Here is a 25,541-nt window from a genome sequence, read left to right on the forward strand (position 1 = left end):
GGTGTAGCTCGAAGACGTGGCTCCGATCCCACGTTGCTGTGGCCGTGGGAAGGCCAGTGGCTATAGGTCCAATTCGACTCCTAGTCTGGGAACCTCCATGTGCCACAGGAGCCCTAAAATGACCAAAAAAATTTTTTTAATCTAAAATCATGGAAGATAGTATGAGAAAAATAATGTATATATGTTTATGACTGGGTCACTATGCTGTACAGCAGAAATTGACACAACACTGTAAATCAACTATGCTCTAATAAAAATAAAGCGTAATAGTGTAAAAACCTATCAAAAATAAAATTCATTAAAATTACAGAAGATCCATTTCCAGGACAGTTACCTTCTATCTCAATACAGCTTTTCTCTGAGGAGTTCCCTTGTAGCCCAGTGGGTTAAGGATCTGGCGTTTTCACGCAGCAACTTGGGTTGCTGCTGTGCCACAGGTTAAATTCCTGGGTTGGGAACGTCCACATGCCAAGCGTACAGCCAAACAACAAAACCCACAACTTTTCTTGAGATATTCCCAATCTCACACCCCATTCGTCACATCTGGGCTGCTGTAGTGGAGAACACGGCCACGGGAAATGATGTAAGGAGCCCTATGCAGTCATCACTTAGCATCACCTAGCATCACCTCGTACCATGTCCTCTGTTGCTTCTTAAGCCACGAATGTGCGGCACAGGGAGGAGGCCTTGGGGCACGGCAGGCTCTCAGCCCAGGGAACGTGGGGACATTTCCCATTCTCCACTGACTCGGGGCTGGAGAAATTAAATGGCGGGGGGGGGGTGTCTCTGCCTGATGCACACAGAAGCCAGATCTATGGCAGCAGCTTTTGAGAAAAGAAAGAACGTTGTGTCAAGGTCACCTGGCAAGAAAACAAAGCTCAGATCTGACCTCGCCTGGGGTTCCGTCAGACTTGGATGAGTCGGGAGGAGGGGGGTTTGCCTGAGCGCTGGTGGGACAGGTTTCCAGGGCAGGGCTTTGGAAGACGCCGTGAGGGCCGGCGGAGGGGCCTCTGCACCTGCTCTCCTGGACAGTGGACCCTCTGTCTCTCCGGAAGGGCTCTGGTGTTCAGGTTCCCGTTGCATCTGAGTCCTTTGGTCCAGGGCAGGGAGAAACATCACTTCTGGCTATTGTTTGAGGTCAAAATATTCCCCTCTGAGCATGCTCTGCCTGTGTGGCTTGTGGGTTTTGTTCTGTTGTCTCTGAAAAACAACTCAGTACCTTGTTAGAAACAAGATAAGGTCAGTTTGGGGCCAGCTCTGCAGTCCTGTAGTTAAGGTTGTCACCTCCCATTTCTCCTAATCCCACAGAATCCTCTGCAGTTCTTAGAAGCATTTTCGCAATCTTGTCCTCTACAACGGGACGATGGCAGGAGGCTGGTTGAGTAAAGCCTGGTATGTCCATTCAGGGCAATGCTGTGCCCCCCTGAAGAGATGGTAGGAATGGAGATTTTCACTTGCAGTGAATGTATCGCTAGGTTTTAATGATAGCTGTGTCTGCAGTACACTTCTAGCTGTATAAAAATGTATGATACTGTGTGTGTGTCAGGGAGAGAAGGACTAACGGATTCCGTGTTGTGCAGTTGTGTGTGTTTGGTTGCCCTTTACATCTTGTACTTTTCAAATTTTCTTTAGTGGGCACATATTACAGTAATTAAATGTGTAATATGCATTAAAATGTTTCTACAAATGAAGATTGCTCTAATGGTCAGAAGTGGGAGAATCTGTGATAGAAATTCCAACTCGGAATTTATCCCAGGGATCCACACAGAAAACTTTAATTCTAGACTCGAGATGTTTGCAAAGGGAAATTTTCTGAGTGGGAGTTGTTTCTTTTCTTTATTTTATTTTTGCCTTTTTAGGGTCGCACCCAAGGCATATGGAGGTTCCCAGGCTAGGGGTCTCATCGGAGCTGTAGCCGCCAGCCTACACCAGAGCCACAGCAATGCTGGATCCTTAACCTACTGAGTGAGGCAAGGGATCGTACCCACAACCTCATGGTTCCTAGCCGGATTCATTTTCACTGCACCACGACGGAAACTTTAAAAGCTTTGGAGTTCCCATCGTAGCTCAGCGGTAACGAACCTGACTAGCATCCATGAGGATTTGATCCCTGGCCTCGCTCAGTGGGTCAGGGATCCGCAGTTGCCACAGCAGTGGTGTTTAAGTCATAGATGTGGCTCGGATCCCATGCTGCTGTGGCTGTGGTGCAGGCCGGCAGCTGCAGCTCGGATTTGACCCCTAGCCTGGCAACCTCCATATGCTGCCGGTGCAGCCCTAAAAAATAAATTAAATAAGTAAATAAAAATAAAAAGACATTTAAAGCTTCTTATATATCCAAATATTAATCAGAGAGCTTCAATTAATGCTTGAAGAAAAAATACAGAGGACGAGGGGGAAAGGAAGGGAAAGTGGAGGGAAGCCAATAAAAATGTTTGCGTGGAGAGTAAGCAACGCCTCTGCTACTTGCAAACGCGCATTTCTCGTTTACTCCTGCGATTCTGAAACGGGAAATATTATCCTTATGGAAAATAAAACAGAGACCACGGAGAAGAAAGTAGCACCTATTCTTAAATCTTAGTACCTAAAATTTGAGATTCTTCAGTTTTATGCTTGAAATAGCCAATTTCCGTTGTTTTACTGCTGTACATACTTTTATGGTTTCCTTAGGAAATGTGCTGGTTTTCTTTCATGCAAAATTCAGCTTTGTTCATTTAATATATTTTCTCCTGTTTCAGGTTAATACCTAAACTTGGGCTAATTTTCCTTAAGCAGGTAACCCTGTCTCATTGTATCAGGGAACTTGTTTCCCTGTTCTAAAAAATGTCCTATTTTTTTCTAAGTTATAAAGTGTGTACTACATTTTTACCTAAATTAGCAAATGTGATTCAATGAAGGAAATACTGTACAGAAGTCCTCATTTCTCAGGCTAAATATCTGAATTGATTCCTCATCTTGGGTAGACTTTAGGAGAGCCTCAAGTCCTAAAAGTTCCCTTTGACCTTCATGCCCCCTTCTTAATCCATCTGTTCTGTGGGCTGAGGAAAGACAAGCTTTGCTCATCCCTTAGTCACACTGCTCAGTAAACCAAGAGTTACCAGCTGAAGGCATCGTAGCCTTTGGAGGGTGCACAAGCGGCGCCCATCACTGGCTGCCCTCTTGTCTGGCAGTGATGACAGACAGACTGAGCGCTCTGGCCAATGCCTGAACCTATTTTTTGCTGACTGAACATACTGACCCTTAAGAGTCCAAGGAGACTCACTTGATCGAAAGAGGATTTGTGACCTCCACTCAGAGGTGAGCCTCAGTAACATCTGACACACAAAAGGCACACAGCAGACTGTGCAGGGGGATTCAAAGAGTTAGAAAGAGCCTCTGGAAGTAGCTATACAGCAGGAATAAGTTTTTCCAAAGTACTAAAGTGGTTTAGGAAAAACAGCTTTTGACTGGATACCGTGAATTTTCCACTCTAATTTAGACCGGTGGAGGGGAATAAATAATGAAATACTAACATTTATTTTGCATCTACTAAGCTTATCCATTAAAATAGATTTATCTGCACCATTTCCCTTAAATTGCAATCATGCCCTAGTTCTACAGCAATTTTCTTTTTCTTTTTTGTGAAATTAGGTCTTCAGAAGCTTATCATACATTTGGCTTGCAAGTGTTCCACGGGGTCAGAAGCATGTGTACAGCCATGCCTCTTCCTCCAGATGTGAGGGCCCACTATTATCTGCACCCCAAACTCTGATAAAATAGAATTTCTCCACTTCTTTAGTCACTGATGGAATGCTATGCACATATGTTGCTTGCTCAAAGACTCCTCTGTAATCTGGTTTTCTGAACATTCCGTTTCTTAAAATGCAGATGAAATCTGTATTTGTCAAGCAGCTCCTTTTTTAAGCAAATTTGATAGTTTTGCTCAATTTGGAGTTGGATGAATGACTATTTTGCTATGGATTCTGATTCTGAGAGTTTACTTCTAAATACAATCTTATACTTGTGCAAAACGTTCACCCTACTTTTTAAAGATGTATTTTCTCCATGGCCATCATCCCCCCAGCCTCGTTTTCCATATGCAATTATGAGTAATTTTTCTAAAATGAACTCAGAATGTGGATCTTCAGTTCACCCACCGCCTCTTCCTAAGTCGCAAAATTTATGGCTTCTCTCATTTAAAAAAAAACAAAACAAAACTAAGTACTCAACAAAGCCACGTTCAATACCTTAAAAATACTACTTCATTGAGTCTTAACAAAATTAAGAAAAGAGTGCATTATTGTTGTCAAATATGGAAATTCCCACCTCTTCCCACTCCTAGTCTAGAGAGGGAAGCCCCCTTAATTGTTACTGTGTGTGCCCTTCTGGAGCTTTTTCGTATTCCTCCGCTTACACATAGACGTTAATTATTGTGGAACCTGCTCTTTTCAATGAACAACGAAGCCTGGCACTCTCTCCTCATCAGTGTGTACAGAGGCACCTACACGATTCTTTTTGTTATTACGACAGCATAGTGACCTGGGCAGACACACACACACACACACACACACACACACACACACACACACACACACACACACACACACACACTCTTTTTCTCCTGCCGTCTTCCATCATGTTCTACCCCATCTACTTCTCTTTTTTTTTTTTGTCTTTTTGCCATTTCTTGGGCCACTCCCACAGCATATGGAGGTTCCCAGGCTAGGAGTCAAGGGTCAAGTTGGAGCTGTAGCCACCAGCCACAGCCACAGCCACAAGGGATCCGAGCTGCGTCTGTGACATACACCACAGCTCACGGCAATGCCGGATCCTTAACCCACTGAGCAAGACCAGGGATCAAACCCGAAACCTCATGGTTTGTAGTCGGATTCATTAACCACTACATCACGACGGGAACTCTTTTTTTTTTTTTTTTTTTTGCTTTTTTAGGGCCGCACCCACATATGGAGGTTCCCAGGCTCTGGATTGAATCAGAGCTGCAGCTGCTGGCCTACACCACAGCCACAACAGTGCAGGATCCGAGCCATGTCTGCAAACCTACACCACAGCTCACGGAAACACCAGATCTTTAACCCACTGAGCAAAGCCAGGGATTGAACCTGTGTCCTCATGGATGCTGGTCAGATTCGTTAACCACTGAGCCACAAGTACTTGATTCTTAAAAACCACTGCTAAGACCCCATGGGATGACTTAGTGCTTCTCCATTGATGGATGTTTGGGCTTTTTCATTTATTAAAACATCTCAGTGAACATTTATGTAGTGTGGATGCCTGGAAGTGGAGGCATTTGGGGGAGGTACCACCAGACTGCCTTCCAGGAAGGCACGTTCTCCCCCAAGAAGGGGAGCAATGCCCTACTCTCCAAATCTTTACCAGGACTGGACACGCTCGACCTTTTCACATGTTTGTGAGTGCTTTAATAACTTTTAGTTAATGTTTTCCTTGAGCTCCACCCATAAAGACCACAGGTGGTGTACAAGCAGTCAACGTTCGTCATCAGAGAACATGTTTCCACACCAGGTTTATTGCCTTTGACCCCGAGCCCCTCTCACTGGGACTCGGACTGCTCGTGTGGCTGTCAGCACTTCCACTTGCGCGCCTCTGCTTGCCTTTCCTGTCTTATTTTATCAAGATAACATCATCCGGAGTTCCTGTCGTGGCGCAGTGGTTAACGAATCCAACTAGGAACCATGAGGTTGCAGGTTCGATCCCTGTCCGGCGTTGCCGTGAGCTGTGGTGTAGGTTGCAGACGCGGCTCGGGTCCCGCGTTGCTGTGGCTCTGGTGTAGGCCGGTGGCTACAGCTTCGATTCGACCCCTAGCCTGGGAACCTCCATATGCCGCAGGAGCGGCCCAAGAAATAGCAAAGATAAAAAAAAGATAACATCATCCAACTCTGCCTTTTCTGTCTGTGAGTGCATTTCTATTTTGTAAATAAGTTCATTCGTATTGTTCTTTTAGAGTCCACATATAAGTGATATCTTATGTTTGCCTTTCTCTAACTTAATATGATATCTCTAGGTCTTCCACGTGGCTGCAAATGGTATTATTTCACTCCTTTTTTACAGCTGAGTAATATTCCATTGTGTACATGCACCACATCTTCTTAATCCTTTCCTCTGTCAGTGGACATTCAGGTTGTTTCCATGCCTTGGCTATTGTAAATAGTGCTGCAGTGAACAATGGGGTGTGTGTATCTTTTTAACTTAGTTTTTGTCTCTTCTAGATAACACACCCAGGAGTAGACTTGCAGAGTCACATGCTAACTCTAATTTTAGTTTTTTAAGGAACCTCCTTACTGTCCTCCAGAGTGGCTTCACCAACTTACATTCCCACCAACAGTGAAGGAGGGTTCCCTTTACTCCACACCCTCTCCAGCATCAGTTACTTGTAGGCATTTTGATGATGGCCATTTTGGCCAGTGGCATGAGATGGTACCTCATTGTAGTTTTGGTTCACATTTCTCTAATAATTGGCAATGATGAGCATTTTCTCAAGTGCCTGTTGGCCACCTGAGTACCTTCCTTGGAGAAATGTCTATTTAGATCTTCTGCCCATTTTTGATGGAGTTGGTTTTTTGATATTGAGCTGTATGAGTATTTGGAAATTAACTCACATTATTTGCAAGTATTTTCTCCCATTTCTGTAGGCTGTCTTCATTTTATGGTTTCCTTGGCTGTGCAAAAGCTTGCGGTTTGATTAGGTGCCATTTGTTTACTTCTGCCTTTATTCTATTGCCTTGGGAGCCCAACCTAGGAAAATATTGATTTATGTCAGAAACTTTGTTTTCTTCTAGGAGTTTTAGAGTGTCATGATTTATATTTAAGTCTTTGAGCCACTTCGAGTTTATTTTCCCGTATGGTGTGGGCATGTGCTCTAATGTCACTGCTTTACATGCAGCGGTCCAACTTTCTCAGCACCACTTGCTAAGGAGACTTTCTTTTCTCCACTGTGTGTTTTTGCCTCTTTTGTCGAAGAGTAAGTGGCCACAGAGTGTGGGTTTATTTCTGGGCTCTCTACTCTTTCACTGACCCGTATGTCTGTTTTTGTACCGGTACCACGCTGGGCATCACAGTAGAATCAAGGAGACTGAGGTAGAACAGACAACCCCATGAAACGGTTGAAAGGAAAATGATCATTGAAAGCCATGAAGGCGGAATCAAGGCAGATGGATGAGGAGGCGCAGTTACGGGGCAGGCAGGCTCTTTAAACCTGTATTGTACCATGTACTTCGTATCTGCCAACGAGACAGGTACAGGCTAGTCTCAGTTAGTAACTGAAAGGGAGAACTCAGGTGGTCTCCAGTCACAGCTGGTAAATGACAGAACCAGCAACGACCATGTCCACTGGGCCCCAAAGCCATGTCCTTTACAGGGATCCCACCTTATCAATTTCTCAATGCAGAGGCTACTTGATAAATATTTTGGAATTGAGGAAAAGAATTAGAATTTCAAAAGAATGGTAGAGAATTTTACCCAAGACGTTTATTTTTATTTGCTTATTTATTTGCTTTTTAGGGCTGCACCCATAGCATATGGAGGTTCCCAGGCTAGGGCTTGAATCGGAGCTACAGCTGCCGGCCCACATCACAGCCACAGCAACGCTGGCTCCTTAACCCACTGAGTGAGGCCAGGGATCGAACCTGTGTCCTCACAGATGCTAGTCAGATTCGTTTCCACTGAGCCTTGACAGGAACTCCTGTTTATGTTTCTTTAAAAGATCACCACGGCGTTTAACTTAAGTTTTACAACAAACAAAAGGTAAACCTAAAGACCTGCCCTAAATGCCCTCTTAGCAGAGGCTAAACTGCAGGCCATCCACACCACGGAGCCCAGAGGCTCCTATAAGGGAAGATGTTGTAGCAGGACCTCAACGCGGGAAATGACAGTGACACTCTTTAGAGAACAGCAGACTGCAAAAGAGAAGGCACAGCACAAGCCCACTCCTATTAAACATCTGGAAGACTGGAGTTCCCATGTGACTCAGAGGGAACGAATCCAACTAGGATCCATGAAGACGCAGGTTCAAGCCCTGGCCTCGCTCAGTGGGTTAAGGATCCGGCGTTGATCCGGCGTTGCTGGGGCTGTGGTGTAGGCCGGCAGCTGCAGCTCCGACTAGACCCCTAACCTGGGAACTTCCATGTGCTGTGGGTGAGGACCTAAAAAAAAAAAAAGAAAAGAAAAAATCTGGAAGCCTGAAGCCTGAAACTGAAATGATAAGAGTACATTCCTCAAAGCGATTTTTATTGTCTTCTTTTTGTTCATCTCTATTTTCTAGTATTTCTACAGAGAAGATGCATCAGTTAAGAAAACAAAATAGTCCATTAGAAAAATCTGAAAACATTTATTTTTGAAAGAGGCTGTGAAGTAGTGTCAAATGCTAATTTTAAATATCACCCACACCCTGGAAAACCAACGTCTTCAGCTTTAAGTTCTGTGGCTCTGCCTCTGATAAGAGATTACACCTTTGCTATTTCTGAACATGTTACTGGTAAGGGAAAACTGTAGGAGATTAGAGACGAGAATCAAGTAAAAAATGGCACTTTCACGCTAGCTTCGGTTGAGATCATAGATCTATGAAACGACAGTAAGCCACAGTCAGTTTCAAGTGTAAACCATTCGACCAGCGAACACCAGGACGTATGCGAACCACAGAAGAGACACTTTCTTCAATAAGAGATGCATATAAACCAGATATATCCTCATATACAAATCACAGGTTTTTTAAAGGTTCAATTTGAACTCTGTAGTCATCACAGTATATATCCTAAAAAGAAAGACCTCTTAGCAACAAAAAACAAAAAAAATCTTCCTCTCATTTTATATGAATAGGCATACACATCAGGATGAAAACAGAGCCGATATTAACACAGGCTAAGTCAATCAATTATAAAATGGAAGCTACTCTTATTCTATTTTATTTGAGGGTCAGAATTCAGAACATATATGCAATGTACAATTAATAAATTCCCAGTTTCCTGGGCCAAAAAAAACGGAAAGACTGGACGACAAAGATGCCATCTCTTAATGTCAAGTGTCCTGCTTACTTGCCACACCCAAACGTCCTGTTCCAGTTTTCATAAAGCTGTAAATCTTCTGGAGACACACTTGGTCGCACAGTCCTAAACGCATTTTCAAAGTCACTGAAAGCTATCGGTCGAACCTGATCCGGTGTTATGGTGGCAATGTCTGCAGCCTGTAAACTGCGGATAGGGCCAAGCGACGCCTCCCTGCACAGCTGCGTCATGTCGGCGCCCGAGAACCCATCTGAGCGCCCCACGACCAGGTCGATTTCCTCCTCGCTGAGGCAGCACTGCTCCCTGGACATCAGATTAACTACTATCTGCTTCCTGGCTGACGCTTCCGGGAGGGGAATGTAAAGCCTTTTCACCAACCTTCTCCGGGCAGCCTCGTCAATCTCCTGTGGCCGGTTGGTCGCTCCCACCACTAGGATGCGATCTTCCGAAGATGTGGCTGCTCCATCCAGCTGAACCAGAAATTCGGTTTTTATCCTTCTAGAAGATTCGTGCTCCCCATCTCCCCGCTGAGATAATAGGGAATCAATTTCATCAATAAATATCACAGCCGGTTGCTGACACCTCGCAACAGCAAACAAGGCTCGGACCATTTTCTCCCCCTCGCCCACCCACTTGGAGGTCAGCGAGGAAGCAGAGATACTGAAGAACGTCGCCCCAGACTGACTGGCAATGCACTTGCCGATCAGAGTCTTCCCAGTCCCGGGAGGACCGAAGAGCAGAATCCCTTTAGGGGGCCCCCGCAAGCCCGTAAAGATGTCTGGCCGCATCATGGGCCACACGACGATCTCCTTTATCGTGGCTTTGGCAAATTCTACGCCTGCAATATCTTCCCAGTGCACTGGAGGTCCATGGTCCATGATCTCATTCATAATAAGCTCAATCATCTTGGGCTCCAAGCTCTTCAGACGCTCATCCACGGGGCGTGCCGGCTCTGCGGGTCCTGCACCGGAAGTCTTACACTGCATCCCCCCACCCTCATCTCCCCCGTCCTGCTTGGGTACCGGGGGCACAAACTTCCCAAATATGCCTCGGGATCTACCAGCTCCCAGAGACTTTTTCACACCACCATACAAAGGCCCTGGCGCGCGCTGGGGCTGCTGGGCCTTCTTCTGCTGATCTACCCATAACTGCTCTCTGGCAGTTCTAAAGGCAGGCAGGCTGCCCTCCTCCCTTTGGCCATTATCTTCTGTTTTACTAGCAGCCTTATGCAGCACTGGGGTGGAAAGCGCATCAGTGGTGCTGTAACTGAACAAGGCTTTCCTTTCCCGTGGATTTTCACAGCCGGAAGGAAAACAAGACAGGTCAGAGGAGAATACATTTAGTCCTGTGTTGGCTTTCGGAGCATTAGTACTTTCCTTTCTGACATTTCCAAATAAGGGCTTGGCATGGGCTTTCACAGTGCCTGACGCACCAAAAGGTGCCAAGACAGGACACGTGGTGGTGGGGTTAGCCACCAAGGGTGGCTGGGCATTCCGAGGGCACGTCATAGGACTGCCCTCAGGGATGTCCTGGTTTCCACCTGTCCCACAGGCCGAGTTTGTTAATGGGTCACTCTCCTCAGAAGTCCCCCAGAAACTACACTTAGGAAGGTCGCTGACAACGGTCTCTCTATGGATGACTACGGAGGCAGCGGCAGGTGCCAACAGAGAGTCTCTGGATTTTCTGCCCGCCTCCATCATCTCCTGCACGCTCCTCATTTGGAAAACATTATTTATTGACAACCCAGACCTCCACTGGTCACTGTCAGTTTGCTGAGACCTTGCTAGAGTTAAAATGTCTTCTGCATAGTTATTCAAGCCAGTTTCAACATTGTCAGAATCAATAACTGCGGAATACTTCTCTGCATACTTTTTGAACAGCTTGGCAGCACAGACCTGGGAGATCTCGGCGTTTGCCCATGCATACTGAATACGGAGGACCTGTGCTCTGAAGGCGTCTGCCTTCTGTCCTGGTGTACACGTGCCAGATGTAACTGCAAAGTGATGCTTCTGCCACTCACTCAGGTGTGCAGACCTGGAGCTGGAGGCCTGCATTTTGCAGGTTCTATACCAAATGACAAAGATGAAAAAGAATCAGTATCAAGAAAAAAACAAAGACAAAATACCTTAATCGTACTTTTTAAATCTCTGCTCATCTGAAGGAAGGGACACGGGGCTTTTTACTTAAAAAGGAAATTTATAAAGAAAGGCCGCCTATAGGGGGAACATCTAATCAACCACAGCTTTCAAGCATTCAGGATATAAAAGAATAGATGTGACTTAAAAATGCTCTGCTAGGGGTTAAACTGTTTCAGTTACATAAACGATTTTCCCTGTGAATACGGAAAATACTCGTAAGGTTTAAATGGAAAGGACCGAAAATTAATCAGCAAAAAGGCAGGCAATATGGAATAACGGGACTACAGACAAAAAAGCAAAACAAACCAAGCCAAGCCCAGCGTTTGGGTCTGGTCGCTAAGAAAAATCAGACGAAGGATCCCATGCGAGCCTCTTACTATCGACGGGCCTTCGGTTTTATCTGTAAAAGGGAGACACCACTGTGAGAATCAAGTCAAATGATGAATATGAAAACACTTGAAAATTACTCTTGCCATGCCTACTGCGCAAGTGTAACAGGCTGAGAGCGTTTCAGAAGCTCAGCTCAAGTCCCAGCGGCCGTGAGCAAAGGTGCCTGAATCCGCACACAGGCAGGCACTTCACCTACCGGACGGTCCTGATGCTGCCACCAAGGGCCACAGCAACCTAGGTCATCACTACGCGCTACCACACCAAGGGTTCTGCAGGCTTCGCAAGTGAGCACCTAAGGCCGGACGCCCCAGAACCTCTCCCGTTCCCACCTTCCCAAGAAGCCCCTGCGAGCGCGCCCGGCGCCCGGACGGGCTCCCGTCCACTCGGACGCAGCCGCCGCAGGCCCCGCCATCCCCGCGCTCTCTGGCTGCCGGAGGCAGGACGGCACGACCCGGACCGGCACTCGGCTGGCCCTTCCCCTCCGGGTGCGGGCGGCCACCGGCCTCAGGCCCCGGCACGACTCGCGCGGGCTCTCCCCGCGGGAGCCTCCAGGAGCGCGCGCCGCCCGCGCCCCTCTCCGCGGCCCACCCGCCGCACCCCCGCTCCAGAGGCAGCTCGGGTCCCGACGCCGCTGGGGACGTGCCCGCCGCGAGAGCCCACCCGGGCCGCCGCCCGGGAAACCGCTCACGCTCCTCGGCCCCACGCCCCCTCCGCGCCCCGCCCCGCTCCGGCCGCCCTCGGTCCCTCCGCGCCGCCCGGACCTGCAGCGGCCGAAAAGCGCGCCGGACAGTGTGCGCCTGCGCACTGCAGCTACGGCGCGAGACGGCGCCGTGCGTGCGTGCGTACGTGCGAGGGCGGGGCGGGGCGGGGACGCGTGCGGCGAGGCGGGGGCGCGCGGGGCGGGGGCGCGCGGGGCGGGGCGGGGGCGCGCGGGGCGGGGCGGGGGCGCGCGGGGCGGGGCGGGGCGGGGACGCGTGCGGCGAGGCGGGGGCGCGCGGGGCGGGGCGGGGACGCGTGCGGCGAGGCGGGGGCGCGCGGGGCGGGGCGGGGCGGGGGCGCGCGGGGCGGGGCGGGGGCGCGCGGGGCGGGGCGGGGGCGCGCGGGGCGGGGCGGGGCGGGGGCGCGCGGGGCGGGGCGGGGCGGGGGCGGGGGCGCGCGGGGCTCTCCCGGGAGCGGAGCCCCAACCCCGTCCCCGCGGCTCTGTGGCCGAGCGCCCCTCCTGACACGTGGGCATTCTCTCCTGCCCTGCGCTCCTTGGGGACAAGCAACTAGGGTACGAGCAAGTGCCCGTTTATTCCCGTGGACTGTGTCCCAGAACAGGATAGCCCCAGCAACCCACGTGGTAGCTAATGTCACCGTGTGGAGGCTGGCAATTCCAGGTCTGATGATATGACCCGAGGGCGTCAGGAAGGAGCATCTTCCCATCTTCTTCCTCCCCTGTTCCAAGGGAGCCCCCAAGGGAAACAGGTCACATAACCCTCTTTATTTTCAGGGAGCCCCCACAATCCAAGGAAACAACTCACATAACCCTATTTCTTTGTATTTATTTCTTTATTATTATTATTATTATTTTTATTTTTTTGTCTTTTTGTTTTTTCTAGGGCCACACCTGAGGCATATGAAGGTTTGCAGGCCAATCGGAGCTGTAGCTGCCGGCCTACGCCACAGCCACAGCAAGACAGGATGCCAGCCGGGTCCTCGACCTACACCACAGCTCATGGCAATACCAGATCCTTTACCGGCTAGGGAAGGCCAGGGATTGAGCCTGCACCCTCATGGTTCCCAGTCGATTCCTTAACCACTGAGCCATGATGGGAACTCCTCACATAACCCTATTTAAAGCAAGAAGGGGCCAAATGGGGAGAACTGTCCATACTTCTGTCTGGGAAAAAGGAAGAAGCCATTTCTCAGAAAGCCCCAGTGGCCTTCCTCTTGGTCCTGCGGCTATCCTTTCCCGGAGAGTGAGTGTCCGGGACAGAGGATGGGTAAGATGACTGTCCAGGGGCAACTAAGAGCACATGACACTGAGATTCAAGACCTGAAGAAGCGTGAGGCAAAACATTTTTAAGACCCTTCTTTTATGATTTTTTTTTAATGGGCACAAAATAATGAAAGGGATTAGACAATGCCTTTTTAAAAATAAAGGCTTTCAAGGCAAAGAGCTCATAATTCATCTCTTGGCTTAGATAGTAATAAAAGATTCTTATTGTTCATTCTTTACTGTTTAATTATTATAACTACCCAGAATAAAAAAAAAAAAAGAAAAGAAAATGAAAATGGAGTTCCCGTCATGACTCAGCGGAAACGAATCTGACTAGGAACCATGAGGTTGCAGGTTCAATCCCTGGCCTCCCTCAGTGGGTTAAGGATCTGGCCTCGCTGTGGCTGTGGTGTAGGCCAGCAGCTGTACCTCCGATTAGACCCCTAGCCTGGGAACCTCCATGTGCTGTGGGTGAGTCCCTAAAAGCAAAAAAAAAAAAAAAAAAAAAAAAAAAAAAAAAAAAAAAAAATTAAATAACAAATATATATAAAAAAAGAAAATGAAAATGAAAACCGTTATCTCAAGACCAACTCAGAAATATGATTACTAGCTTTTTTTTACTTATACATTTTGAACTTACCATATAAATACTATGTGGGTAACTAGCAATTTGGGGTGAATGTCATCACCAAAATTTTAGTGATAGCATTCTGGAGAATTCATATAAGCCACGGCCTTAGCCTCATGTGAAGATTGTCAAATACCGAAGTTCATTTATGGTTGCCAAGGTTAAAGTATTTCCAAGTGACACCAGGATGGTCACTTGACTTTTGTGCGTTCGTTGCCAAAGCGTTTTCCAGTCCAGCAGTTTTCTCTTTCTGCACAGCTGGCCAAAATCGCACTCAGTTCTGTACCCTCTCTGAACTTCAGCCTCGTCCTCAGCTATAAAACAGGAAAATAAACTTCTCTAACTCAGCTGATATTGTAAGCTTTATGATTAACCTGAGCTCTAATACTTAAATGATCAAAGCAGTAGCTGGCATATTGCAGACGTACAGCAGGAACTTCGATGCTCTGTTACGTGCATTGCTACTGTTCATGCCATTTGGGGGATTCAAACCCTTAAGCCAAAGCAAGATTTTTTCTTCTTTTACAAATGAAATACCTCAGAATGCTGTCCTAATACTTCAGCATAATTTGTAAACGTGCTTGAGCTACACAGGCCTTAGCATTTCCTTCTGAGACCATAGACTGTGAATTTTTTTTTTTTTTTTTTTTTTTTTTTTTTTTTTTTTTTTGTCTTTTGTTGTTGCTATTTCTTGGGCCGCTCCCGCGGCATATGGAGGTTCCCAGGCCAGGGGTTGAATCGGAGCTGCAGCCACCGGCCTATGCCAGAGCCACAGCAACGCAGGATCCGAGCCACGTCTGCAACCTACACCACAGCTCACGGCAACGCCGGATCGTTAACCCACTGAGCAAGGGCAGGGACCGAACCCGCAACCTCATGGTTCCTAGTCGGATTCGTTAACCACTGCGCCACGACGGGAACTCCTGAATTTTTTTTTTTTTTCCCTCTCGGGTAAAATATTTTGAACCTGCAAAGGAAGAGGTTTTCATGTACAGCAAACAAAGTGCCAGTTCTTGGTGTGAGGGATTCTGGGAGCAGGCTTCTCATTTCCATATTCATGAATATTATAAACATGGTCTCAAATAAATGCCAGTGCACACTTCAGTGATCTCATTTGTTTTTGAGCAGAGGGAGAATACGGCCCCAAATTATGTGCATCTCCGTCTGCCAGGAGAGTTACTCTAACTTTAAAAGCGGTGTGTTTGTGGGTCCAGGGAAGTGAATGGGGTCGAGGAGATGGGGAAAAGACAGGACAAGGGTCTGTTCCTTCTTGGTGGGTTCCTACATGTGGCTGGATTCTGACTGATGTCCCGCCTTTCAGCTCCCTAACTCAGTGTTTAGCAAGAAGACAGGGTGGAGGACCAAGCGTCAAGGGGATGGGTCCCTGCCCCCAGTGGGGAAGTAGGGATGCGTGGACCTGGGGTGGGTGAAATGCACAATTCCAGTAAAGGAGTCTCCCTGGCTGCAATGGATGAACGGTAAGGGCTATGAAAAGACTGCGTGGCATTGCCATCCGAAACAGAGCTGGTGAGCAGGGACACGGGGCCTTCCCTGAGTGCAGCAGGCACAGCGGGGAAGGGACTCTGCTTCGGTTGCTTTTCCACCAGAGTCTCGCCAACAACCGGAGCCGGCATTTCCTGTGCTTCCAGTTTGATACCGTATGTTGTGGGTTGAATCGCATCCCTCAAATGTACGTCCGTGTCCTGACCCCCAGGATCTGTGATGGTCATCTTATTTGGCTGTAGGGTCTTTGCAGCTGTAGTGGAGCTAAAATGAGTTCAGTCGTTAGGAGTAGGCGGACCCTAATCCAACATGACTGGTAGTTTTATAAGGCAGAAGAAAAGACAGAGGCAGACAGAGCAGTTAGAGCCACCAGCCAAGGGCCATCTGGGGCTGGCCTGGAGGGGGCAGAGGGACCTCCCTGGAGGCTTTGGAGGGAGCCTGGCCTGGCCGACATCTTCACTTCGGGACCCTGGCCTCCAGAATTCTGAGATAGGAAATGTCCCTTCCTTTCAGCAGCCCTGGGAAAGGAACACACCGTATTCTTATGGCAGGGGGATGGAGGCAGCTTTCCAGAGTTCCCATCCCCCCGTCTGCTACTCAGCAGGCCCCTCCAAGGTTTGCTGTCGCGGGGGGGGGGGGGGGACAAATGACCTTGACACCTTGACATCGGAAGCCTGGCCCCCAGGAAGCACTGCCCAAGTGTGAGCATAGTTGTTTGGGCCAGGCCAGCCCTTTGCTGGACACAGGTTGGCCAGGTGACAGCTTGTCACTGAAAAATAACCCATATGCTATTGGTGGTATTTCCAGCCTGTAATTTAGCCAGGCTCCTGTATTTTCACTGACTGTGGGAATCTCAGAGATAGACGAGCGCTTCCAGGTCACCACTTTTCAGCCCCTGGAGGAGTTTCCCCACGGTTTCTTGACCATCGATTGTCCTACCGCAGTCAACACCCACGGCGGTGGGAACTTTGCTGCCCGCTGAGAAAACACCTTCTACTTGCTGGTATTCAAGTTCTACTTCACGTGGAAGAAAAGTCTGTCTCCCCGTATGGCTCATTCTTTGGAGGCACGAAGACTTTGAGAGCAAGCAGAAGGTCTGAAGACAGCTACCAGGGAGGCCACTCGGCGTCCTTCCGTTTGAACCCTCCTCTGGGACGGGGCTCCTCTCTAGGCCCCGGGGGGTGGCTCGTACAGCAGCAGGGTCTGGCTTAGATGTCAGCTTTGGCCTCGCGGGGTTTCCCGCACGTGAGCCCACCCTGTTCCTTCCTTTCTCCTGCCTTTCCTCACCCCTCCGTTTTGCTTGGTGGAGTCTACACTCAAGTTTCTCCAAAGCGCTGGTTCCAAACTGATCCAGGTCTCGCAAGCAACTTATTCTGGCGGTGCTTTCTTAGTAATTTTTTCTATTATGTTTGGGTGATGGCAGGAGACAGAGATAAATGAAGAAATGTATTTCAATATCAAATGCAACAAAAAACCCAAAAATGTTCTAATTTGGGGAAATTACATGATTCAGAAAAGCAATAAAAGAGCATTTAAATCAAAAAGCCGTCAGGCAATTGCCATGGCTCTCCTCAAATCCAGCTTTCTGAAGAAAAGATCAGCAGGATTTGTTGCTAATTTGCAGCGTGTGTTGGATTCTCAGGTTAAGGGGCACAGGTGTGAGGCTGATGGATGCTGGGAACCCACTTCCTCCACCCACTGACATGCTGCCTCTCCTTTTTCATCTGAGTTTTTTTACTGATTCCTCTTGTGACTGGCGTGGAGGTGGCCGGGATGAGATTCTCTGGTTTCAGGAAGTTTTGCTCTTTCCTGCGTTTTAGGGAAGAGGGTATGTGATCCCGGGAGATATCACAGGTCTGATAAAAAGAACTATGTATTTGGCCCCTGGTTCCTAAATCCCTGGGAATCTATGGATAACAGGAATCTCTTTTGTTCTAAGGAGGCTACTCTTGCCAGGTCCCTAGACAGAGTAAGGATGGAGACGGTCACCATGGTGACAGGGCTGGACCATTCAGCCCCATCCCACCCCTGACCTCCAAGGACGGGAAGGGGCCAGAGACTGAGCTAATCCCAATGGCCAAGGATTTAATCCATCACTAATTTAACAGAACCTCCGTAGAAGCCCCCAGTCGAGGGGTTTGGACCACTTCCAAGTGGGTGAACACCTGAGACTGCGCGGGGAACGATGCTCTTGGGGGGGGGGGGTGGAGGGAGGGTTCGCTCCCCTTCCCCATCCCTGCCTCAGGCACCTCTTCTGTGTGGCTGCTCCTGAGTTGCATCCTTCACAATAAACTGGTAAGTATAAGTAAGGTGATTCCTGAGTCCTGCGAGCTGTTCTAGCTTGTTATTGATCCTGTCGAAGGGGTGATGGGAGCCCCCAGTTTCTAGTGGGTAAGTCAGGAGTGCAGGAGCCCCAGGACCTGTGGCTGGCACCTGAGCTGGAGGTGTCTTGTGGGACCAAGCCCTTCACCTGCGGGCTTCGATACTAACTCAGGCAGGTGGTGCCAGACAGCTGGAGAAGTCAGGTTGGAAAAGACCCCGGGCTTTCGGCGCCAGAAGGGAAAACCCTTTCATTTGGTGTCAGAAGTTTCGTAGGTAAAACCAGTTTTCTTGGTATCAAGATGTGCATTGTGTCCAGATCTCTCTGGGATCTTGCCAGCACTAACGGGAGGTACCCATTATCGGGAAGGACCTTCTCGTGCCAGCGCCAGTGGTGGGGTCTGCCCACGACCTCACAGCACGATGTGAATAGAGACTTCCATGACGATGCTACACAGACGGGTTAGGCTGCATCACCCAGACCTTTAAAAACTTCTCCCCATTGTCGGGTCAGGATCAGGGTCCAAGACCCTACCCACGGGGACTGAATGTCCTCACAGCCAATTGTCCTAAGAAACAGCTCATCCTGGAGACAGCGTGTTTGGCAGCAGGGCTGAGGGGGTGAGGGGGCGATTTCCAGACTGTCACAGTCCTGTCCTCACTCGGACAAGTCACTGAACCTCTTCATGGCTTAGTTTTCTCATCTGTGAACGGGGAACAATCATTGAGAACTTAAAAATAAGCATTAAGGTGACATTTTAAGGTTTTTATAACAGCACCCAGCACAGAGCAAATGCCAAGAGTGTGTATGTTAAATAAACTGGGAGAGAGCAAATCATGCCCTTTGGCAGCAACACGGATGCAACTGGAGACCCTCGTCCTGAGTGAAATAAGTCAGAAGGAAAGACAGACACCACATGACACCACTTATATCTGGGGTCTCATCGACGGCACAGAGGGACTTATCCGCAGAAAAGAAACACATTCACGGACTAGGAGAACAGACTTGTGGTTGCCAAGGGGGCCGGGGAGGGAGCGGGCTGGACGGGGAGTCTAGGTTAGTCGCTGTTAACTATTCCATGCAGAATGGAGAAGCAACGAGGTCCTGCTGTCCAGCACAGGGAACTATGTCCAGTCTCTGTTATCATGATAGAAGATAGCAAGAATCTTCTATGAAAAAGAGGGTGTGTGTGTGTGTGTGTGTGTGTGTGACCGGGTCACGTTGCTGTACAGCAGAAATTGACAGAACATTGTAAATCAACTATACTTTAAACTGTAAAAGAATAAACTGCGAGGAAGTAGGCCTCTTGTTTCTAGGCTGGGTGTTTGGGGTCTGGCGGCGAAGTTACAGAGGTGCCTGGAGAGGTCAGGAGGTGGGCGACGTGCCAGGCGTTACCTAGAAATGAGTCGGACAGGCTCCGCCCCCCACTGGGTCTCCAGCCAAGCAGATGCCTGAGAATCTCCGAGGAAACGATCCAGCCCATTTGGGTGGGGGGGCTCTTCGTCACCCGGCCAGTGTCCGCCCCCTCGTGTCTGCCTGTCTCCCACAACTGCTGGGACCCTACTGTCACCTGCCGCCCAGACCCCTCAAACCTCAGTCTTCTTTCCAAAGTGCGTTGAGGGGGGGATGGGGCTACTCCCAAAAGGCCGAGGGCTGTGCTCGTGAGTCTGGGGCCTTGTCTGGAAGGCCTGGCAGCAACAGCAGCTAGAGAGTGGCCTCGGGTGCAGACCGCCTCACTGTGAGACGTGCACCCTTCAGCCTCAATGCCAGGTCTGAGCGCTCAGCCCTCCTCAGGTCCTAATTTCTGGCCCGCGTGGACCCCAGTGGCCCATCCCCATCCCCGTGCCACCGTGGAGGTCAGGTCTGGCCCACCGATGGGCAGAGGACAAACGACCTGGCCAAATGAGATGCGGACTGCAGGCATCTGTCCTGCTTCCAGATTTCTGAAAAACAGGCGATTCAGTTACTTGCCCATAGGTCAGAGGTCCTTGAGATTCAAATATCCCTGTTAGTAATCCAAAGACCCCTTTCTGAGAGCGCTTTTGCTAACTGTGCAGTCTGTAAAGGGTAAGTCTTCATCTCGGGGTTAAAATACACGTTTCTCAGAGCAAAATGGTTTCAGATAAAGACTGGCTGTTTGGATGCACACGGCAACTTCTCGATGTTTAGGTGGAAAGACCCCTCCTTCGGTTGCTTGTTAATCATGGGGCCACAGGGCTGTTGCACTGATCGGATGAGGACACCGAGACCCCTGAGGTCTTCCCCGTCGCACCAGCAGAACTGGATCTCGTGTCTTGGTTCTGAATTTATTTCTTTAGAAACCAGAGTCATCTCCAAGGAAGACTCGTGTGTCGTTACTGCATCCAGAACAGTGCCTGACACACGCCAGGCACCTCATAACCACCTGCCGACTAAATGAATGCCATTCGGAGAAATCCAAGAAGGCCACGCCTCTGGCTGTCGTGAAGGGGTAAGTCCACACGGTAACAATTTGGTACCGTGTAGAAACAGGGTGCTCACCAGACACAACCACTGTTACACTTCACATCATTTATTAAGCATTAAGCCACAGGACAGAGTAATTTAAAGACCACGGGTATCATCTCAAATCCCATCAGCATAGGTTGCCCCGGAAAGTGGACCACCGCTGACAACTTCAAGGATGCAGAAACCTATGATGTTTTAATCAACAAACAATCACAGCCAAATAAAGAGTAAAAGCTGTCTCCACTGGGATTAACTTTTCAAAGAGCAAATAATACTTCTTCATTGCTGAGAGGCTGGTCAGACGTAGGCACAAGCTTCTTTCTGGAGAACGTGGGCTAAAGAACTGGGGGGACCATTGCAGGCTCTACGCCTCGGAGCGGGGACGACGCGTCTCCTCCGATTCTGCTCTTCAGGGCACTTCAACTTTTGATCTCTACAGGGAAAAAATAACTTGACCATATGGCTATATTCAAAAAAGCTTAAAAATCAGAATGTGTATACTCCTCATTTGAACACAAAGAAGGACTCTACCGTTTGGCGAACCGTCCAATGGAAGAGAGTTTGAGCTGAAAGAAACGTTTGTATTGCCGATCTGGCTCCTCTAGGATACATTTTATTAATGTCAACTAGAATCTGGGTCCAGTTTTCTATCTACTGCGAAATAGGATAGTTTCTTTCACAACTATGACATTGCGGATTTGATGTACATTCACTTTTTTTTTTTTTTTTTTTTTGGCTTTTTAGGGCCGCACCCTTGGCATAAGGAAGTTCCTGGGTCAAATCAGAGCTGCAGCTGCGGGCCTACACCACAGCCCCGGCAACATGGGATCCAAGCCACGTCTGCGACCTATACCACAGCCCATAGCAACACCAGATCCCTGACCTACTAAGTGAGGCCAGGGATCAAACCCAGGTTCTCATGGATACTGGTTGGGTTCATTACCAGGGGAACTCCCATTTACATAAGTTTTACGAGTAAAACCAAGGGATTAAGATTTTCATCCCTCTAGTTAATCTGACCCAAACAACATATATGCATTACAATTTACTATTATATCCTATGTCAAAAAATATTAAACCTGGAGTTTCCGCTGTGGCACAGTGGGTTAATGATTCGACTTGTCTCTGTGGGGGCACCGGTTCAAGTCCGGGCGTGGCACAGTGGATTAAGCAGCCTGCATTGCTGCAGTTGTGGCAGAGACTGCAGCTCTAGCTTGGATTGCATGCCTGGGCTGGGAACTTCCATATGCAGCCAGGATGGCCAAAAAAAGGGAGGGGGGAAGGTTATTTAAAAACCTTTTGAAATGATATAATGACTCCACGGTAAGTTGTGACTTCTGTCAGAAATGCGCCTCTGTTTCTGATCGTTTTTCTGAGCCACGGTCTCTTCCTGTGTTGTTTTGGACACACGGGGATAAGAGTACGATGGAATGAGATACGCAGACACAGGCTGCAGAAACGTTCCTCTGGAGTGTCTGCCTCGTATGGGTTTGTTTTCAATGTGTCTTCTTTCCCCACCTACGCACACAGCCCCGCCACCCAGGCATGCTTATCTCGGAGCAATGGGGTAATCTGGAAATATGGGCCTCTCCCCCACCTCTTCTCAAGCTAGAATTTTGCGGTTGCTCTCCAGAGGGTGGCCCCTCGGCTTACAAGCAGCAGACTTTTAGGAAAGGGCTTTGCTGGAGTTCCCGTCGTGGCGCAGTGGTTAGCGAATCCGACTAGGAACCATGAGGTTGCAGGTTCGATCCCTGGCCTTGCTCAGAGGGTTAAGGATCCAGCATTGCTGTGAGCTGTGGTGTAGGTTGCAGACGCGGCTCGGATCCCGCATTGCTGTGGCTCTGGTGTAGGCTGGTGGCGACAGCTCCGATTCGACCCCTAGCCTGGGAACCTCCACATGCCACGGGAGTGGCCCAAGAAATGGCAAAAAGACAAAAAAAAAAAAAAAAAAAAGACGAAAAAAAAAAAAGAAAGGAAAGGGCTTTGCTGAGCTAGGAAGGGGGCCTGGTGTTTCGGGGCAGAGGAGGTGGATCCCGGACCTCTCAGGCCAGCAGCCGTGGATGGGCCTCCCCATAAATGACATAGGGTCTTTACCCTCCGGGTTTTGAGCCCCACAATATCTCAGGTATTCCCAGTTTACAGCACAGAAGGTCAAGCTGAAGGCTAATTGCATCGCCCACTTTGGTTAGACGTCCGAAGGTGACGAGACGGGCAGCGGGCAGGAAAAGAGAAAGGGCAGCAGAAGCTCCCACTACCGACCACCCCAGCCGCCAAGTGGGATGAAAAGAAAAAAGAAACCAGGAAGGTGGACAACGTCCAGTGGCGTGACCTCCCTAAGGAACTAGCGATGCTCTTAAGATCCCTGTGGCTCCACAGGCATCATTTCAGCCCGTCACCAGTGCTGCGTTCGTGCGTTTTCCTTCAGCATTGCCCGCCTGCTTTCCTGCAAAGGATGCCCAGCATTCCAGACTTTTCCCTGCTCTAAACCATCATGAATTTGGTTCTTCCTGACTGTAAACCATCAGTCATGTCAAATTGCCTTTAAAAAAAAAAAGTTGTGGCCACACCTGCAGCAAATGGAAGTTCCTGGGCCAGGGATTGAATCCGAGCCACGGCCATGACCTACACCACAGCTGAGGCAATGCTGGATCTTTAACCCATGGCACCAGGCCGGGGATCGAACCCATGCCTCCTCATCAACCTGGGCATCTGTGGTTAGCTTCTTAACCCACTCTGCCACAGTGAGAACTCCCAAATTGCCTTTTTTGGGGGGTTCATTCATTTCCACTCATGTACAGTTTGCCTGCTGAATAAATAAGCTTGCAGTGACAGTAAGCTGCCTTCGCCACCCTGAAGAAACCTGAGGGCAAGTCATATGATACATGATTGACCATCTCTCAGAAAAGAGTACAGAGCAGACCTCTCTCCACGTTCCTAGAGCCTCCCCGCGGCATCCGTTCTGTCCACTTCTGCAGCCGAGGGCCCTGCTCCGTCGCCCCCGTGCACGGACGGCAGTGCGGCCTACCTGCCTTTCCCTCCTCCGCGGCCAGCAGCTCGGCCGCCAGCCCTCGGATGTGCTCCCAGGCCAGCCGCACGTGGCCCGACTCCACCTTGCGCGAGCAGATGGCGAACCGCAGCACGAACTGGCCCCTCAGGCGACAGGGAACCAAGTGGATTTTCCTGGCGCTGTTTATCCTTTCCAGAAGCGCTTCATTCAGTCCGTCGGAGCCCTGCAGCAATGGAGAAGGGGGTGCTCAGATCCGCGGGGGGGCACACCTTCCCCAGCAGGCCAAGCAGCGTGGGCAGGGCGGCCACGGGTCACTGCCCCTCGCCTGTTGTGGGCAAAGGTCAAATCTCAACTAAGGAGCCCTGACGTGGCCCCAAAAGATGGCAGCCTCCCCTTGAAGTCAATTTCTTCCTGTTCTACCAGAAAAGGAGACTCCAGGATCCGGGTCTTTTTAGGGCAACAATGACAATCTCTAGGTATGTTACCTGCAAGCTGATGCGCTCCAACAGCACAACTGGGGGTCCTGAGGGCACCAGTGACAGGGTCTCACGAAAACCCAGGAGAAAATATCAGCAAGGTAGAAGATGAAGCGTAAGCGTCACCTTCTTGCTAGAATCTGGGAAAACGGCCCAGGAATCATAGACAAGGGACCAGTGGTGGGCCTGGCTCTGGAAGGGAGCAGCCGGCCAGCCCAGGGCAGGGAGGGGCCTCGCACTGGCCAGACTGGATGTGTCCTGCCTGGGAGCCGTCCCTTCCTGTCTGTGCTGCGTCCTCTGCCCTCCTCCGTCTGGCTGCTCCTCTCATCCTCCCTGCCTCTCTGTTTTTAGGCAGCAATTCCACCCCTGCCCGCCTGTGAGTTGATACAGAAAGGCCTGCATGTGGGGCCCAGCGTCCTGGGTCACAGGGCCATCACTGGCTTGAACCGTTTGCGTCCTCCGTCTGTCTCCACGTAACGGGGAGGAGCAAACTTGGCTCCATGTTAGATCTGTTCTTTTAACTGCGACCTTTGTCCTCTGTCCCTTGTGCTTGGTCATCCTGGTTCTGCACCGTTTGCGAAAGGATGCGGCCCAGAGCCTGAAATACACAGGATGGCCCGTCCTTGAGGCGCTGGCCTTTAAGGGGATTCCATTTTTAGATTAAAAGCTGCTGGACAGAGGATAACATCAGCCTTGTTGGAGGTGTACTGGAACATTCTGACCTGAGCTAAAAGCACAGAGCATTCTGCACCGAGCCATGTGCAACAACTAACCACCCCCTCCCCTCCTCAGAATTCTGATCCGGGGAGATGCTTCTGCGAGACCTTAAGCTGCTACCTTCCCGGTCGGCTGCCTCTACTCCTGGCCCCAACCACTTGTCCCGATTTCCTGGCCTAGAGGGCCGCGAGCAGAACGAGCCTGGCCTCGGGCACGTGGAAGTGAGGGCAGGGAGGACAGTGGGAGAGAGACGTTCTCGGAGGCCAGGCTTGGGCGTGTGTCTGCGCAGAGCCTCCCGGCTGAAGGCCTGGGTGGGCTCCTCCCGGTGCCCAGGGGCAGTGCCTGGGACAAAGGCCTCTCAGACCCTGCCGGTGTGCCCCGGGTCCAGACAGAGCTGGTCCCATGCGAGGACAAGGATGAGACAGAGGAAATGAAGGTACGAAGGGCTGGCATGTCACCAGGAAGACGTCGCAGAAGAGCCAAGGCCTGAAAATTGACATATGCAGAATGTAACAGCAAGTCACTTAGGGAAAACGTGCTTGCCATTTTCAAATGAATGTTTGGACGAGGCACGTTTTCTACTAAATAGAGGCGAAGAGCCAAAGACAGAAAACGGAGATGGAACCGCAGCAGCAAACGGCCAAGGCGAGGAAGGGCGTCTTGCTTGGTCATGAGGAGGGGGTGGGAGGAAATGGGTTCCCTGGAAACAGCGACCAGCCTCAGGTGAAATCAAGACCGTGCCCACTGAGCCGGCCGTGGAGGCCTTGAGGTCCTGAGGGGACAGAGTGGCGCGCAGGATCAAATGGGGACGAGCCGGTAGAGGTGGAGGCAGAAAAATGAACCCTGAGGACTGGACAACAGGCTTCCTCCAGGAGAAGCTGGA

The 25,541-nt window shown here is 49.7% G+C and overlaps 2 protein-coding genes across 17 annotated transcripts in view; both read right to left on the reverse strand.

The window, feature by feature from the left end:
* Positions 1–8,314: 8,314 nt before the first annotated feature.
* FIGNL1 (fidgetin like 1) lies at positions 8,315–12,334 on the reverse strand. 4 transcript variants are annotated; one of them, XM_005667897.3, is made up of 3 exons: positions 12,301–12,334; positions 11,456–11,549; positions 8,315–11,075 (listed from the first exon to the last, which is right to left on the reverse strand). In XM_005667897.3, exon 3 carries the CDS (start codon positions 11,063–11,065, stop codon positions 9,038–9,040), a length of 2,028 nt encoding a protein of 675 aa, XP_005667954.1. In that variant the 5' UTR covers positions 11,066–11,075; positions 11,456–11,549; positions 12,301–12,334; the 3' UTR covers positions 8,315–9,037. The 4 variants fall into 4 exon arrangements, with proteins under 4 accessions (XP_005667954.1, XP_013835459.1, XP_013835458.1 ...); XM_013980005.3 differs by having other exon boundaries at positions 12,137–12,334; XM_013980004.3 differs by having other exon boundaries at positions 11,736–12,334.
* Positions 12,335–20,506: 8,172 nt separating this feature from the next.
* The window catches only part of DDC (dopa decarboxylase), a 74,811-nt gene continuing 69,776 nt past the window's right edge, over positions 20,507–25,541 (reverse strand). For 10 of the 13 annotated variants that reach the window (XR_014814373.1, XR_014814367.1, XR_014814370.1 and 7 more), the window contains 2 exon segments: positions 23,484–23,688; positions 20,507–20,891 (listed from right to left, as the gene is read on the reverse strand). Coding sequence is in view for 5 of the 13 variants with exons in the window: in XM_021063930.2 (XP_020919589.1) it covers positions 20,878–20,891; positions 23,484–23,688 (219 nt within the window). In the remaining 8 variants the exon portion in view is untranslated. 13 annotated transcript variants of the gene reach the window in all.

Source organism: Sus scrofa, chromosome 9 (genome assembly GCF_054392235.1).
Source record: "Sus scrofa isolate SSC_HxYL_T2T_F1_AM1 chromosome 9, Sscrofa_HxYL_maternal_Yorkshire_Landrace_v2.0, whole genome shotgun sequence".
NCBI classification, from domain to species: Eukaryota; Metazoa; Chordata; class Mammalia; order Artiodactyla; family Suidae; genus Sus; species Sus scrofa.